We start from the raw sequence: 17,924 nt of genomic DNA on the forward strand, positions 1-17,924 counted from the left end.
CGAGAAAGTTCTCAGCTTGGAGAGTGGTGGTGGCTGCACAACTCCGTGAACACTCACGGTCACGGGATCGTGCACTTTGAAGGGTGAATTTTATGGTGCGTAAGTTAAGCTGTTTTCAAAAATAAGTAAGAGGTCACTCTTGGTACCCCTGCTTTCAGTTTCCTGAGAAGCCTCACAGGCACAAAGCCTGTGTCATCTTTACATCGCATCCAGCACACCGGGCCTGGTGTGGAGTAGGTGCCTACTAGGTGTTGCAGTGTGAGCGAGGCTTTACGAAGCACGCTGTTGGGGCTTCAGGTCGGGCGGAAATTGGTGAAATCTGTGAAAACCTCAGATTTCATTACATCATCAACGTATATCCTCGCAGCTATTTCAGTTCTGATGCCAGAAAACCATGGACTTTGAGGACTCTAACCAAGTGGTCTCTTTCCCTCCTAGGATACACACCTGCTAAAACTGCTTAAAACCTTAGAAGGACATGCTTACGGCGTCTCCTACATCGCGTGGAGTCCGGACGACAGCTACCTTGTTGCTTGTGGCCCAGACGACTGCTCTGAGCTCTGGCTTTGGAATGTACAGGTGAGCACGTTCGTCCTTGCTTGAGCCTTTCAGTACAGCGTGGCCGTCCTGCACGCACTCCTTATAGCTTGATTCTCGCCAGAACACAGCCACTCAGCACAGTGACCAGAGTGTGTCCCTCAAAAAAGAGAATTCAGCGAATGGAGCCCAGGTGTCCACGCTTAGCAACTTAACTATCAGGCTGAGCACAATAGAGTATTTAAAAGAAGGACGAAAGAGTATTTTCAGTAATGTTGTGCTTTGTACTGCAGAATTCATACTATTTACTGTGGCACTTTTACCTCCGAGAAGATTTTACGGTGGTTTCACAGTTTGATGATTGTACGCGAAACTTAACCTTTCAAGTGTGCAAACATCTGCAGGGAACCAGATCTCTCGTTCTGGTGGCGGTCATATCATCCTCTCCTTACCGTGTTTAATACGCTGATCTAGTTTAGGAAAAGTAATGTCTCAGTACTTTAATAAGGACTCTGTTACTGTTTCTAAACCAAAACTTGACCTTTATCCAGGGTCCCTTTTTTTTTTTCTTTTTACGAAAATTAGCATTAAGTTCCATTATTTTTGTACTATGTTTTGGACACCTTATAGTTCCAATTTAAAATTTTTTTTTAACTTCCTTCCGTAAGATGGCTGGTTAGATGCTGTTCTTTTCATTTTTCTGCCCCGAGGCGAGGGTATGGTCGGGGCTGTGGTCTGAGTATACCAGTGTGCGCTGAAGGGCTAGGACTGTGAGTTCGGGGACCTGTACATGAGTCGGTTTTTACTGAGAGAGTGGAGCTAAAACTGCACAAGTGCGCAGAGGGCAGAGCGAATACTGAGACACACCTGAGGGCGATACGCCGTAATCCCCGCCCTGCCCTCACACAGTAGGGTCTTCTCACGCCCACTTACTACTTATGTTTCAACCCCAGCTTTTCATTAGGAGAGTTGTCAAATACTAAGGAAGGTGGAGGAGTACAGTGGTGACCCTTGCCCACCACCTCGGATGCAGCGATGAACATTCTGTATATTTTATGTGGACACACACGCATGCACACATGTAGATGTGCGTACACAGACATCCACGTCTAAAACATTTGGAAGGAAATTACAGATGCGATGTTTTATACCAAATACTTAAGCATGTATCTTCTAGAAAGTAACATTCCCTCATATAACACGTCCTCATCTTATTCAGGAACGTTAGCTATCATTCTCTAATATCTAATGTTCGTGTGATAACTAAAATCCCCAGTTGCTCCCCAGATGTCTTTAGGCCATTTTCATCAAACCAGTGTGTCATTGGTGTTTGTGATTGGGTGCGGGGGGGTGGGGGGGCGGCAAAGCCCAGAAGAGAAGAGACGGCTTTCTCGCACTAGAATAGACTGGAATGAATCTGACCTAAAAGACAAAATGGGTTTTTGGGGGGTTTTTTTCCCCTCAAAGAGAAGACGTATGGAGTCCTAATCGTCCAGTAGTGGACTCGGAATTGATGGTGGCTGTAGTCTTCCTTTGAGTCAATTCTGAGTTTCTGGACAGTTAGAGGGTGTTGTGGCTGAACTATTTCTGCATTACCTTACAGACTTGGTTTTCAGTCCGTTTGCACATTGTTCCTTATATTGTGAGGTAGTTTCCTAATGATAGACTCCCTCATACACCCACCGTCCTCTGCGCAGCAGAAGAAAAGATCTGCCTCAGCACTTAGTGTATGAACTTGTGTGAGCACAACATGCAGAGGATTCAGCCACTGCATGTGTACTTGGGATTCTGAACTTTTAACTGTATCTGTCTAGCAACCCAAAAAAGATAAATCGGCGAGACCTATTAGCAGCATGGGGGAAGGTTTTAAAATTGCTGATTTTTTTTCCAGTATAAAGGGAGACCTCTGGCTTTCTATTTTTGTGCCCTCTTTGCTTTTAGTACTTGGCCCTGTTCCCTGATCATACACTTTTGTTTTCACTTTTTTTTTTCCTGCTTTTGATTACCCATTTCTCACAGGAAAATTATGCCCATGTACTTTTTATTATACCAAGGGCAGCTGTTATCTCTCAGAGCCTGTTTCTAATCCATGAACAAAATGGAATCAAGACTAGATTAAATGGTATGTGTCTACCTTCTAAGTTCGATAACTTAGAAAAAAATAACAGGAGGATAGCTTAGGGTCATAACCAGTAAATAGTCTTTCTGACTTGGGAATCCTGTAAAATGGCTATGCTAAACAGTACAAAAGTCCCTCTTTTCTGTACTTTTAGTTGAGATAAAATTAGATACCAGAAAAATAGTTTTCATTTCTCTCTTCTGTCTTCCCTACTACATTTTTAGCATCTCAAATAGGAAATTTCACATAATTGAGAACTGCTGCACCCTTACCTTAGTTCAGGGGCCCTACTCTTTCTGTCCATTAATCATGTTCTTGAGGAACTGCTAACTGCAGTTTCTACGGTTTTAGAATAAAATTTGCCAAGAACTATGGACTGAGGAGAAATGGGAACTCAAGGGAGTAGTGCATGTAGCACTGAGCTTCTCCTCCTTTTACTTGGGGAAAATATGATTTAATTTCTAAACATCATTGAAGATGAGAGTTTTATTAAGAGTTTATCTCATCAGACCTATTGTTGGGGTCACCTGTGCTGTGTTGTTCAGCTCCTGGTTCTTCTAGTTCTTCATTCCTCTTCTGAGCGCTGCAGTCTTGTTGGTTGGTTGGTTGGTTGGTTGGTTGGTTTTTTGTAAGGCCAGTTAGAACAGGTCATTTCTCTAATTAGGAATACCAAACTGACCTGATACCCAAGTTACTACTTTTTTTTCTTTATACATTCCCTTTAGAAGCCTATCTTGAAGGTGTTAGCCACAGTTTTATTTCTTTGTAGACGGGAGAGCTAAGGACAAAAATGAGCCAGTCTCATGAGGACAGTTTGACGAGTGTGGCTTGGAATCCGGATGGGAAGCGCTTCGTAACTGGAGGTCAGCGCGGCCAGTTCTACCAGTGTGTGAGTACCTCCTGCCCCCATTCACTGCCCGCTCCTTTTGTGGAAATAAAGAATTCCTTTATGAAATACATTCTGTGAAGACCTACTTAGCTATCTTTCTAAATAAGCACCATCCAATAGAACTTTCTGTGGTTTTTTTCTTTTTTAACCATTTTAAAATGTTTATACCAAGCCTAGACTTTGAGTTTAGTAAAACATTAAATTATTTTACTAAATATTTTGTTCTCATAAACAAGTTTCTAATGTATAGGATTGAAAATATTTAGTACTTTCTTTTGAGGCTTTAGGATTTGTATCCCAGCTGTGCTGAATTTCATGAGTTGACCGTCTTAAATATGTGAGGACTAAAAGTGCTGATGAGCACTACCAGAGAACCTTCCAGTCTTTATTTGAAGTATCTGCCCCATTAATCTCGGGTTGGTGGGATGATGACAATAAGGAATAGGTGACCAATCTCGTGACAAGGTAGACTCTGCCTTGAACATCGGTCTGGTTTCCGTGTCTCGTGTCACGGCCCAGCTTGCTGCCAGTGGGCACTTCCGCGTGTGGTCTTAGGATTACAATTAAACAAGATCATGAATCCCGTAAATCATTCAATGTAGCTGAAGGTCACCGGTCATAGAGACCTCTGTGTGGCTGGTACAGACCACAGGTGTCTTGTTGGTAAGCTGGCCGTGGGACTCATGGAACCTCGTGTCCTGTCCCCAAAGCATGGTTATGAGCCACAAGTTCTTTCCTTCCCCCAGTCATCTCAGCACACCTTACTGATCTACCTGTGATTTTCCCAATAGTTTAAAAAGTTATTTCTGGAGTTTCTATCCATGGGCTAATACACTACTTGGATTTTTTACTTACTTATTTTCCCTTTGTTTCAACGGAGGTATAGTTGACCTATAACATTATGTTAGCGTCAGGTATACAACATAATGTTTTGATATCCGTGTGCATTGAAAATTACAACCACAGTAATTAGCCGTTCCCGTACACAGTTGTGATGAGGACTTTTAAGATTTACTCTCTCAGCAACTTTCAGATATGCAGTCCAGCTGGTCTCCATGCTGTACTTCCGGCCACAAAGCAGTTTGTTCTTGACTCCCTGGCTGCAAGATGACCATGTGTGTCTCTGCTGACCCCACTGTCCCCTGTAGTGTTGACACCTTCAGGGCCCAGGACTTGGCAGCTCCCCCATCCGTGGAATGGACATGGAATGCCTCTCAGAACTTTGAATATTCAACAAGATAATGATCCTTAGAGCTTTGATCTGTAGAACACATTACAAATTTGGTGATGTTTTTAAAATGCCCTAACAGTTTCTGAGTTCCGTAAAGCTATAAGTAATGTTTTAGTTATCTTTTCCATATCCCAGCTTCAGAATAGTATAGGACAGGTCCCAGTATAGCGCATTTTAAAGGAACATTCGAATTCTTTCCCAGTGGTAGGGAGACCCTCACTTAGAACTTAGGGATTCTTTCTTTGTGTGTTTTGTCATTATCTGTGCCTGGCTGCTTATTGAAGGGAAGACCGATTTTACAGAGATTCTCTCCCCCTCCCCCTGAGGTATTGTTGTAATGAAATTTGACCTATACTCACATTTTCGTGATGAAAACCACTTATGGAACAATTAAGTCGAGTGGGAAAAAACAAACTTATTACAAAAAGATATTGCTAAGAGATTCTTTTGGTTCTTTGCTTCCCAAGCGCTGTTTCATAATGGGGTTCACAGTGAATTTCTCCCCAGGATTTAGATGGGAACCTCCTTGACTCCTGGGAAGGGGTGAGAGTGCAATGCCTTTGGTGCTTGAGCGATGGCAAGACTGTTCTGGCATCAGACACACACCAGCGCATCCGGGGGTACAACTTCGAGGACCTTACAGATAGGAACATGTAACTATTTTTTTATCCGTTAAATAATTACTTTATTTAAAATGTGTGGTGGAACTCGCTATTTGAGAAGAGTTTTTATGTTTTGGTTTGGGTTTGACCTTAAAATGGATTGGTGGGGGGCACCTGGGTGGCTCAGTCGGTTAAGAGTCAGCCTTCGGCTCAGGTCATGATCCCAGAGTCCTGGGATCAAGTCCTGCATCGGGCTCCGTGCTCAGGGGGAGCCTGCTTCTCCCTCTGCCTGCCTGCCTGCCTACTTGTGATCTCTCTCTCTGTGTCAAATAAATAAAATCTTCAAAAAAAAAAAAAGTGGATTGGTGGTCAGGTGGTGCTTCGTAACCATTAACTCACGTTTTTTTCTTAATTGAAATACAGTCTCTCATACTGATTATAGACAAAATTGCAGTGTTTAAGCTAGAACATTTTATATTTTGATAATTTGTTCTTGATTCTTAGTATGTTGCTTTTAACAGATTATTTTCTGGTTACAGAGTACAAGAAGATCATCCCATTATGTCTTTTACTATTTCCAAGAATGGCCGATTAGCTTTGTTAAATGTAGCAACTCAGGTAAGTTTATTATAATTATAAAGATTTAGCTTAGTTCAAAATTTAGTATGATTTTTGGTGTATACGTATAGAAATAAATATTTTCACAAATTTTTTAATTTTACTGTATGTGTTTGGTCCTTAGGTTTGTAGAGTCAACCATTAATTTATCAGAACATTGCCATTTTGGGTAAATAGGAATTGAAAATGTTCCATCAGGCAAAGGGATATTCACAAATTACTTTTTAAAATTCTTTTGAGGAAGAATAAATACGTCTATTTTCTTTCGCCTACAGGGAGTTCATTTATGGGACTTGCAAGACAGAGTTTTAGTAAGAAAGTATCAAGGTGTCACACAAGGGTTTTATACAATTCATTCATGTTTTGGAGGCCATAACGAAGACTTCATCGCTAGTGGCAGTGAGGGTGAGTTGTGTGCACGCGGTCGTTCGCGTGGATGGACGGGGGGTCGGGGGGGAGCTCTGTGATGGACTCATTCCAGGCGAATGCAGGGTGTGAGATTGACAATTGTTGGAGTTTTATCTCTCCGGCACACTGTTCTTTTCCCCTTTTTGTTTTTTGTGTTTTTGTTTTTTTCTTTTCCCCTTTTTGGAATGCCTTTGAGTCCTCCGGATCGTCACAGATCAGCATGCCCATTCTGGCCACGGGGAGGTGTGCGTGGTGCGTGCGTCAAACCAAGATTTAGTTAATCTTCCGTGATGGTGTGCAGAGGTTCATAGGATCTATGAAGTTAGGGTTAATTATGATATTTTACCTGAACTTAGACAAACTCGACTCTGGTTAGGACCTGCAGTGTTTCTTTAATGGCCAAAGAGAATAATTTAGTTTGAGGATTCTTACGGTCTCGGAAAAGCTGAAATTGTAGAATTGTCTCTACTACTTTCTGAATACACGTACTCTCCAATCCCCTCCACTCACGCTCTCTCTTAAAAAAAAAAAAATCAGGGACGCCTGGGTGGCTCAGTTGGTTAAGCGGCTGCCTTCGGCCCGGGTCATGATCCCAGGGTCCTGGGATCGAGTCCCACATTGGGCTCCTTGCTCAGTAGGGAGCCTGCTTCTCCCTCTCTCTCCCTCTGCTTGTGCTCTCTCTGTCAAATAAATAAAAAATCTTAAAAAAAAAAAAAAAAAAATCAGGTAAGATTGAGAAGAGAGAAGAGTTGGTTTGTAGGTAACACTTTTGAGAAGTTCACATCTTTCCAATTATTTTCTCCCAGATTCTACACTAGCTCCTCATTTGGCCTGGTCCAAGCACATGAAGTCTTCTGTCTGCTTGTTAGCGCTGACCACCCCCCCCGCCCAGTCTCTCCCCCAAGCTCCGTTCAGCCCTGCCTCTGGTGGGCTTCCCCTCTTGGTTATGCTCCCCTGTCTTTCTAAACATAATATGGACCCTAGAAGTGCTTCAGAATACATGTGACTACCATTATCCCTAGTGATGTCAGTCCTTTTATTTTAAAGCCCGAACTAACTCTGAACTAATGATGAATCATTATTAATTAATCAAACCACATTATATTCTGTTTGGGCTAAAACTGAAACATGAAGTGAAGAGATGAGCATTCTCACGAGTCAGGTGGTTTAGAATGGTTCTGAAAAATGTTTTCAGCACCAAGTGGACATAGTGAATGCATTATGTCCCAAGATGATCACATTAATCCATTTGTCATTTATTTGCAAGGAATATATTCTAAGAACCTTCCAAATCCCAAATACATGAATGCCAGTATGAAATAGAGCAATTAGGAGGAGTTTTCAAAAAAGTTACGTCATTACTCAAGCTTTTTCACTGTGTGGGCAATGTGTAGAAAACCCTGCTTTATTTTTTACCGCCGCACAAGCCGTGGGTTCCGTGGACCGCGGCAGCCGGCAGAGCTCGGTCAGCAAGCCTGTCGCTCTGACCCTGACCCTGCGAGTCCGAGGGCCTGCTGCCTCTCCGGCAGACACCGTCCTTGGGTGTGTGCTCACAAAGCATCTCCCACCCGCGGCCGGCAGGTGTCCAGTGCATTCATACTTTTCACTGTGACTTTCTTTGTGAACTTCCTCAGTTCAAGGGGAAGCGTAGCTAATCTGCTGTTTTGTCTTTCTCTGGTTTTTTCTTTTTTTGCTTATTTCATTTTATGCAAGGAAAAAATGACTGAACAACATACCCCTTCTAGGAAAGTATAATTCAGTTCTCCAGTGAGTGTGTCAGCTTTTGCTTCCCATACGCACACACAATGCTCAGAGGGAGTCCCAGCCTTTCATGTTCACGTTAGACGCTTTGAAAGCAGGACGTGTCCTTTTACCACAAATGAGCTGCTTCTCAGCACGCTGAGGTTTGCTCGGTGGGAAGCTCATCCCCCGGGAGCTCCCCCACTGGCCGCTAGTTGGCGGCTCGCCTTCAGGTGGAGCGCTTCTGTCACTCACGCAGGGTCTGCCTTCTGTTTGAGAACTGTCACCTGGACGTAGGTCCCTCTTTACAGTAACGTGCGCTGTATACTCTCTGCCAGGCTCTTTCCAAAACTCTTGCATACACAAACTGATTTTACCCTCACGCCATGTCGTGTGCAGATGAAGGATCGCCAAGAGTGGGTGGTGTGTCCACAGTTACCGGGTGGCCGGTGGTGGAGGACGGGTGTGAGGCGGGTCGTCCAAGCGCCTCAGGCCCCTTCCCCGGGAAGGGCAGAAGCACAGCACCCACCTCGTGGCGGTGGTGGTGAAAATGATAAGTCAGTCACTGATGTATCTAGCACCTAGGACGCGGTGAATCCTCCGCAGAGGTTTAGCAGTCATCTGCGTTATTGCTGCTGTTGGATTTGGACGCATCGCGGTTCCATCACCCCCCATTTCCAGAGCGTTTATCGTCTCTGTCCTACGTTTGTTTACATTGAGAGATCTTGCCTGTGATCCATTTGTCGGGTATTAAAGAATACTGCAGACTTTGTGATGACTCCAGAGCTAATCAGTCACCTTTAACAGGGGAACCATATGTTTTGTTAAAATGGCTTTTCTCATAAGGGAATTAGCTACACATGTCGTATTAAGTTCTAAAAATCGAGTCCTATGTTCTCTGTGTGATGATGAGAAATTTCAGATCAGTTGGTTTTGTTGAAGTACAACAGCGCCTTGACCTCTCTCTGAATTCCTGTTTATCCAGATCACAAGGTTTACATCTGGCACAAGCGTAGCGAGCTGCCCATTGCGGAGCTGACAGGGCACACGCGCACAGTGAACTGTGTGAGCTGGAACCCACAGATCCCATCCATGATGGCCAGCGCCTCAGACGATGGCACTGTTAGAATATGGGGACCAGCACCTTTTATAGACCACCAGAATATTGAAGGTAACACCACCGCACACCGTCCCTGCGCTTCTTCCGGGTGACACATGGCCCGGCATGTTGGGAACTTTTCAATGTGGGCTAGAATTTACTTCCTCCCTGCTTTAGAGATTGTACTCTCTCCACAGAAGGAGTTTCAGTAACCTGACATACAGGGGTGTGTGTGTGTGTCTGTGTGTCTGTGCATGTGTGGTGTGGGTGCGTGTGGGGGGGGTGTCTGTGGTACATGTATGTGTGTGGTGGGGGTGCGTGTGGGGGGGGTGTCTGTGGTACATGTATGTGCGCGTGTGGGGGGTGTCTGGTACATGTATGTGCATGTGTGTGGTGTGGGTGCGTGTGGGGGGTGTCTGGTACATGTATGTGCACGTGTGTGGTGGGGGTGCGTGTGGGGGTGTCTGGTACATGTATGTGCACGTGGGTGCGTGTGGGGTGTCTGGTACATGTATGCGTGTGTGGTGTGGGGGGTGTCTGTGGTACATGTATGTGTGCGTGGGTGCATGTGGGGTGTCTGGTACATGTATGCGTGCGTGTGTGGTATGGGTGTGCGTGTGTTTGGCACGTGTGTGCGCGTGCACATGTGTGGTGGTGACATTGGGGAAGATGAATGGGAATGCACCACCTCATTTACAGCCGCGTTGCTGTTTAGTTTTTTCAGCTCAGCAAATCTTGAAAATCTCCATGATGCAGGAAGCATTTTATATTTTCACACCCATGAGAACTAGCAAATAGTACAAAATGTGAACAACTTCAGAACGATTTGCTCTTGAGCACACACACCCATAACACCGTGTGACCCCTGGCCCCAGGGCACCGTGCGTGACCTGGAGAGAGGACACTCCAATCTGCCCTGTGCCTTGGGCACACACCGGGCTGTCCTGCACAGTCCTGGGGGGGGGGAGGGGGTCTGCCCGCATTTCTGTGGGGGGGAGACGGAGTCACCGTCCCGAGTCTGCAGGGTTTTCCATGAGGATATGGCGCGGTTGAGCAAGACACCAGTGCTGGAGGGAAGACACGATGAGAAATCTCACGTAAAGGACATACTGCTCTTCTTTCAAACAGAGCAAGTGAAGTATTTGGTTTGCTTAGAAGGAAGCAAGTCCCCCAGAAAACAGATGACGAGATTTTTGTTCACCACGTGTCCCACCTAGACATTTTAGTGAGAAAGACCAGCTGCGGTGAGGTGAGAGTCGGCACATGAAGAGGACGTGGGTGAAGAATTTGAGACCCGCTGCTCAGTGGTTCAGAGCCTGAAGGGCCTTTCTGTGTCTGCATCACTGCGGGACGGGCCAGCGTGCCTCTGGGAAATCCGCCGGCACCAAGACCCTTTGCCTCCGTGTGTTGTCCTGTTCCGGTTTCAGCGCCCGCTCTCAGGGACTGACGTGTTACAGATCCGTAACTGTGATTACATGTGTTTCTCTCATTTTATCAGTCATTTGGAAGTTATTTCAAGGAAGCATATTCGATTTGAAATATTAGGTAGATAGTAAGAGATTTACCTGGTAAGCGGACATACTTAAGACACAGCTTTGAGCTTATGCCTGTACGACCGTGAAGTCCAAGCTGCCCCCTCTGTTGGTGTCGGGCGGGTCAGGTCGATGTGGATGCACGCCGTGTGGGTGAGCCTCATCTGGCACCCTTGGGAGATCTGGTCCAATGCAGCATCTCTGCATTGTGTTTTGGCAAGAAGTTCATTTATACCTAAAACAGGAAAAAAGTGTCTTCTGGGTTCTTTTCCTCCACTTGAATTTTTTATTTTTTATTTTTTATTTTTTTACTAATGAAAGTTACACCTGTTTGGAATAGACATTTTGAAAAATATAGATGAGGCTGAAGAAAATTACATTCAAAAATCATGACACCCTAAGATACTATAAGTCATTTAAGCAAAAATATTTGATTCCCATTTCAGAAACCCATCTGCTGACCTTTTATTCTAACAGTAGAGTTCCCTACTGTATCGTTTTGAGGGATGCGTAAAGTAGAATAGGATCAAGCAGACACACTGCAACGCGGACGAATCTCCCAAAACAATATGCCAAGTGCAAGACCCGGACGCAGAAGACCACTTAGTGCGACCCCGTTATGTGAAATGAGTGGGCAGGTCCTTAGAGACCAAAAGTAGACCGGTGGGGTGCTGAGGGCTGCGTGCTGCCGTTTGTATGACTGCTAGCGGTGACGGACGGTTGTCCAACCCTGTGAATGTGCCCGTGATAGCCACTGAACTGTGTGCAGGAGGCTTCCTGACCCGTTCCCGAAAACACAGTGGGAATGTAGCACAGAATTCCGGGCTGAGCGGACGAAGCACGCGGTCCCAGGCGCCCTCCTACCTTGGACTTCACTCCTCTTTCCTTTTGTCATCTAATCGTAAAGATTTTCTGTTCCACAGAACTACTTCAAGGTTCATTTTTAAAGTATGAGATTCTAATTTGATTATTCACTTGGGTTCTCCAATATTCAAAGTAATGAATTTAAACTATAATAAGCAGGCTAAGTAAGACACAATACGGACACATTGTTCTAAAGATTATGATGGAAAGACCAAGAACTTGCTGTGGTGTGATTGTTTTCAGTGGTAGTACAGTTTGTAATGTCATGATGCGCTGATATTAAAACTTTCTAACTGGTGACTTTTTTCTTCCCCTCCCCTTTTCTCCCCCCCCCCCCCCTCCCCGAAATACATTTCATCCTGTCTTCATTCAGAGGAATGCAGTAGCATGGATAGTTGATGGCGAATGTGGAGCAGACGACTTCTGTTTAACTTAAAATTAGTCGTATTTTAATGGCTTGGGATTTGGTGCAAACAAACATGATTGATAGCTGGACAGACATGCTCGTCATGAAAAAAGAACCATTTCTGAAGCCCGATTGGGGCCAAACATTTACACCTTGCTTCATAGTAACCAGTTGAGATGAAGCACGTCGTTAGAACGTTGTTGGACACCATGTTGAATTATCCCCCCATCGGTTGTGAAGAACTGTGCTACATTCAGGCTTACCCATTGAACTCAGTATATATATTTTTTTCCCTCCTGCCTTTTGTCTGGTGGGATACCATTCTTGTTGCTCTTCTGTGTAATGAAGTTTAAATGCTTGTTTGGAAAACTTTATTTAACAGTTTAGAAGGCTTGATAGAAGGAGTGCATTAGTCTGAAGAGTATACATTGGATAGGAAAGAATTTCCTTCTTTTGTTTCTCCAAAATCTTTCCGCCTTATTTAGCTTGAGATCTTTGCAGCTTGGTTCATGGATTCTAGCCTTGCCCGTTGCGCAGTATATACTGATCCAGATGATAAACCAGTGAACTATGTCAAAAGCACTCTCAATATTACATTTGACAAAAAGTTTTGTACTTTTCACATAGCTTGTTGCCCCGTAAAAGGGTTAACAGCACAATTTTTTAAAAATAAATTAAGAAGTATTTATAGGATTAAAGTGACTTCATTTGTATACATTTGGAATCTAAACCAGCTTCAAAAAGTTCCCTCTGTGATTTAGATAACGCAGTATAACTGACGCTCTTCTGCAGCCCCACGTGAGACTTGCCCAGGGGATCCAGAGTCATACCGTGAAGGTTTCCCCCCTTTGTTTTATTCCTGAAGGAACATCAGTACCTGATGTTGAAGAAATTCAAGATTAAAAAGAGAATTTTAAATCTCTGCCGACAGGAGAGATCAGTAGTCCACTTAGGTTCGCAACAAAGCACGTTCCAAGTTGTTCTCGGCTTGGGAAGGAAGGTGTTCTGGTGCGATCCAGCGGGCACGTGGCAATGAGGCGTAACCACTGGGGAAGTTCCTAGTCTGCTTGAGCTTGTCCGAAGAATTCAGCAGGTTCCAGACAGACCGAAACTGGGTTTAAAACCTCACAGTCCTTGATCTTAATGGCCCTTGATATTCTGACCTGTAGAGATACATAAATTTACAGAAAGCTCCTTCTCAGTTTTCCGGATATTGCCATACTGAACCTCATTCTATACTGGTGCTGTGGGTAGTCCTTGCCTCCCCTCCCCCTTCGGTTTAAGGAAAGGTCTCTTTCGTGGAAAAGCACTTTTAACCCTGAGAATTTCACATTTAGAATAAGCCAAAAGCCTGATGTTCACATTGTGCTTTTAAACCCCGTAACAGCTGAATGCAGCCGACTTCCTCTCCTTCGAGACTCCCTCCCTCCCCTTCTCAGTAGAGGCTCCGGGGGGGGGGGGGGGGGGACCGCGGCTGTTACGCTGGGAGGAGGAGTGGGAGTACCCCCGAGATAAGATTCTGGTGAAGAAAAGGGCTTGTACTAAGTCCCCTTTGGGGCCCAGCCAAGCCTGCCATCTGTCACCGGCCTGAGTTGGCGCACTCAGGACCCAGAGCGGGGAAAGGCTTGGGTGTCAGGAACTGTCCCGTGGGTGCGGTGTAGGGCGGCTGCAGGGAGAAGTGGGAAAGTCAGGGAGGGGAGAAGAAAGACAAACACAATTGGCCTTAAACTAGCACGGATTCTCCCAAAAGCTCATAGTAAGAGAAAGTGACAGACCGTGGTCAGCAGATTATTTTATCAAATTGGTATGTAAAAGATTTCTTTAAGCTCCATTTTGCAGAGACCACCACTTAGAGAATCAAGAATTCCTGTTTTGATACTTCTGAGTTACAATAACTATATGTTACAGTTTATCTGGTACTTCATTTTTCTTAAATTACTTTTTACTTTGAGCTTGAATAAAAGTCTTCATTGGTAACTGTATATAATTAAGTGGCAACTTCTCTTTACCTCAGTGCAGTTAAACCCATTCGTGTTTTCAGTGATTCGCTAAACCCAAAGCCGATAATGTGCCCCAGTCTCTACAGAAACGTCCGCACGATCGGTGGGCAGAGAGGGATGGCGGCAGGACTGAGCTGAAGCAGTGGCCCGAGGCCACCGCTGACACCCCCTGGGAGCCCTGCCTGGCCCGCAGTCTGTCCCAGGCTTCACCCAGCCAGCCCCAGATGGGAGTTTTTCTGTGAAAAACACTGTTTAGAAAAGGGGGGGGGGGTATAGAGGTGAGGCGCATTTTACAAAGAGCATAACTCCACTAAGTTAGCGGAGTGACAAGGATGCCCGCAGAGCAGCTGGGGGAGTGCACTATGGGCCCCCAGGCCACGCGGGGACTGTGCTAGGCGAGGTCACTGAAGACACCTAGGACGGGCTGACCCGTACCTAGAACCTGACAGCCTCTGACGGTGCTGTCGTCTGTAGACTCAAGAGTGAGGACATGGGCGAGCCAGCACAGGATACTAACAAATGTATAAACTGAAAAGTACCAATACTTTTTGCACATAGATCAAAATAGAGTAGAGAATTTGGGCTCTAAAAATCAGGTTAGTAGGCTCGTTTCCATGTGCTTAAAAATGTTTTTGTTGTTCATTGATTAAGGGCTGGAGTGAGTATGAAATTAAATGTCTCTTTCCTCCAAATAATCGGTTACGGCTAGTACAGCATCGGACTTGAGGATCAGGCCTGGGAGGGTGGGATGAAGAGCCGGCGGGGGGGGGGGGGGGGGGGGGGGGGGTTTTGGGGGGGGGGGGGGGGGGGGGGGGGGGGGGGCACAGCTTTCTTTCTGGGCCTTGTGTCATTAGTGTTCGTCCCGGCTCCATTTCTGCTACTCTTCTAGGCCAGGCGAACATGTTGTGTTAAACCAGGTAAGTAGTCTAAACAGGAGATTTGCAGGCATCCTGACACATGGGCCCATTTTAGCGGGTGGGAGAACAGACGGGTTACCTAGCTTTAAGTACGAATGAGCTGATTAAAGGAACCTGCTAGTTGAGAGGGAAACAAAAATTCCCGATTTGGGTCCATATTTTCATCTGCACTCACCCCCGGAGAAATAGGGCGGTTTCTGTTCTCGGGCGTGTTCTCCAGAACGGTGTTCTGTGACATTAATAGAAAACCCTTCTTTCCCACCCCTCCCCGTCTTGAAATTTTCTTTTTTAGGCTGTTGTTTCCTGCACTCGAACTGACCCTATCACCTCTGCTCAGTGGTAAATAGACCGCACATCTCTTGAAAGGGAGCTATCTGAGTCCGTTTCTATGACAGCAGAAGAATGGCTGCTTTTGAATGGGGAGGAAAGAAGACCTTTTTCTTAATATCCTTTGTGTCCCATCTCCAAAATGTATAAACATCCTGATTTCATTTTACGTTAGTCTGTCATTTAGATTTCAGCAGCTCTCTTTTGGCCTTATTCTCCAGAATACTACTTGCATTTTCAAAACCATATCTGATTTCCTAGAAACGGCTAACTTTAAAAGAAGTGGTGATTTTGCATTTATTTACACTTAGACACTTTCTAAAAACAGGGTGAACTTAATTGAAGTTTTCAGTGTTGTTAAGCTATTGTTACAGTAGGTGCCCTATAGTTGCAGAAACAAAACCTGTAAAAACCCATCCCTGTCACTTAATCCAGATAGACTGGATTTACTGAAACTAACAGTATGAAAACGTGTGTGCGTGCGCGTGCGTGCGCGTGCGTGTCGTGCGTCTGTGTGGGAGAGAGTACTTAATCCATAAAAAGTCCTAGAAACCGCTTTCTGGGTTCTTGTCGATTTTACTAGTCTCGTGCACGTGTGAAGTGCCCTCTCTGAGTTTAGGGTCTGGTTAATACTGGTATATTTTTATAAGATTGAGATGTGTCCCCATCTTTAACTCAAGCATTTTCATTATCAGGGTCACTGTGCTAAAACCGAATCTAACATTTTTAGGCACAGATGGAAAAAAATGTCATTGGCTCCTTGAAAACGTGTGTGTGTGTGGCGAGGGGATAGATCCACAGGAGCATGTTTGTACTTACAAACCAAGCTGGAGAGATCACGAACAGGACTTACGTGCTGATCTCAAGACACCTAAATTGTCGAGATTTCCATGGCATTGTGATGGAACTGGCAGACACGTAGAGCTTTTGGTCTGTAATAACTATTTGCTATGGACGGATTCAGTGTTTCAGAGGATTGTGTTCTCAAATTTGGGGGGTTCTGGGTTTTTGGTTCTTGGTTTTTTTTTTAACTGCCTCTCAGATTATATTTAGTAGTTTAAATTTCTTTGCTTTATTATTTCATTAAAGCATAAAAACTTCAGGTCTCTGATATTTATTTTCACTCGTTCTACTAATTATTTACAAAACACCCTGTTAACTTTTATTTTATAAATGTGTAGTTATATTAAACGTCTTTAAAATTTTGTTCAATTGAAACTCCATTAACTTTGATTTGCTTTACTGGGTTTTTTTTTTTTTTAATACACCTTTTCCATGTCCGTGCGTTGCACTTACCCAATCGTTTGTATCCCCTTCAACCCAATAAACAGAATGAGTAAGATGTTGTGCTGCGTCTCCTCATGTCCATTCATCTGGGCGCTCGGTGGCACCGCTTCCAACTTCAAACAGCTGACTGGCTGAGTCTGACTCCCACATACCTACCTGGAGTTTTCAAGTTGGTGTCAAAGGAAGCATCGCCTCGTGGTTGGGATGTCTTTTTTTTAAAGGGCAGGTGTGCCAGGGGCGCCTGACTGGCTGAGTCGGTGGAGCGTGTGACTCGACCTCGGGGTCGTGGGTTCGGGCCCCACGTTGGGTGTAGCGATGACTAAAAAATTTCAAAAAATAAAAATTAAGGGCAATTTTGCACTCATGGATTAGTTTAGGAAAATTTAGGGAACACTTGCATTTTATTTATATTTTGAAGATTTATTTATTCAGAGAGAGAATCAGTCTCAAGCAGACTCCCCGCTGATGTGGGGCTTGATCTCACGACCCTGAGATCACAACTTGAGCCAAAATCGAGGCGAATGCCCGACAGACTGAGCCATTCAGGTGCCCCAGGAACTTGCGTTTTAAAGGAATCACATGCATGCCCCATCTTGTTCAAAAATATTACTGTATCTGACATGCATTAGGAATTGCATATGTTGATTAGTAGAGAAAATACACTTTCAGTTTGAAATTAAAATTTATTTCCTCATGAATAATTATGTACTTTATTTTTAAGATTTTATTTATTTCAGAGAGCGCAGGAACGGGGGGGGGAGGGGCAGAGGGAGAAGGAGAAGCAGGCTTCCCGCTGAGCAGGGAGCCCGATGCGGGGCTCGATCCCAGGACCCCGGGACCACGACCTGAGCCGAAGGCAGATGCTTAACCCACTGAGCCACCCAGGTGCCCCATTATATAGTTATTTACAGATCTCCTTGGTGAGGGCCACCTGGGTGGCTCAGCTAGTTAAGCATCCAACTCCTGATCTCAGGGTTGTGAGTTCAAGCTCCGCATTGGTCTCTGAGCTGGGCATGGAGCCTGCTTAATTAAAAAACAAAAAGATCTTGGAGAAAGCATTGAGTGTGTACAAACCCACAGCACATTTGTGTTTGTGAGAAAAGGGAAAGAAAATCCGTTGTCCCAGTTGCCCCCTTTAGGAGGCTTCCCTCTAGGAGCAGAGTCCTGCACAGAAGGATGCTCCCCTGTGAAGTCTGCTGGGCGGGCAGTTGGCGGGAGTCTGCAGCGTCCTGAGGAACAGATGGGGGAAGTTTTTCCACTTGTTTTCTTTAAATACGGCTCTACTCTGCAGACTTGGAAACACAAGACTATTCATCTACGTTAAGCTGTCCTGCCAGACCCCAGGACC

The 17,924-nt window shown here is 44.9% G+C and overlaps 1 protein-coding gene across 4 annotated transcripts in view; it reads left to right on the forward strand.

Moving 5' to 3' along the window:
- WDR26 (WD repeat domain 26) overlaps positions 1-16,630 on the forward strand; it is a 39,601-nt gene extending 22,971 nt beyond the window's left edge. For 2 of the 4 annotated variants that reach the window (XM_032393949.1, XM_032393951.1), the window contains exons 8-14: positions 439-579; positions 3,426-3,545; positions 5,284-5,429; positions 5,918-5,996; positions 6,272-6,401; positions 9,130-9,315; positions 12,013-14,801. In XM_032393949.1, the coding sequence (XP_032249840.1) occupies positions 439-579; positions 3,426-3,545; positions 5,284-5,429; positions 5,918-5,996; positions 6,272-6,401; positions 9,130-9,315; positions 12,013-12,038 (828 nt within the window). In that variant the 3' untranslated portion in view covers positions 12,039-14,801. Of the gene's footprint in view, positions 1-438; positions 580-3,425; positions 3,546-5,283; positions 5,430-5,917; positions 5,997-6,271; positions 6,402-9,129; positions 9,316-10,460; positions 11,975-12,012; positions 14,802-15,254 lie in introns of those variants that run through there. The other 2 variants (XM_032393950.1, XM_032393948.1) reach the window with 2 other exon arrangements.
- Positions 16,631-17,924: the final 1,294 nt, after the last annotated feature.

The sequence above is a fragment of the Phoca vitulina genome, unplaced genomic scaffold, assembly GCF_004348235.1.
Source record: "Phoca vitulina isolate PV1807 unplaced genomic scaffold, GSC_HSeal_1.0 scaffold78, whole genome shotgun sequence".
Classification (NCBI taxonomy): Eukaryota; Metazoa; Chordata; class Mammalia; order Carnivora; family Phocidae; genus Phoca; species Phoca vitulina.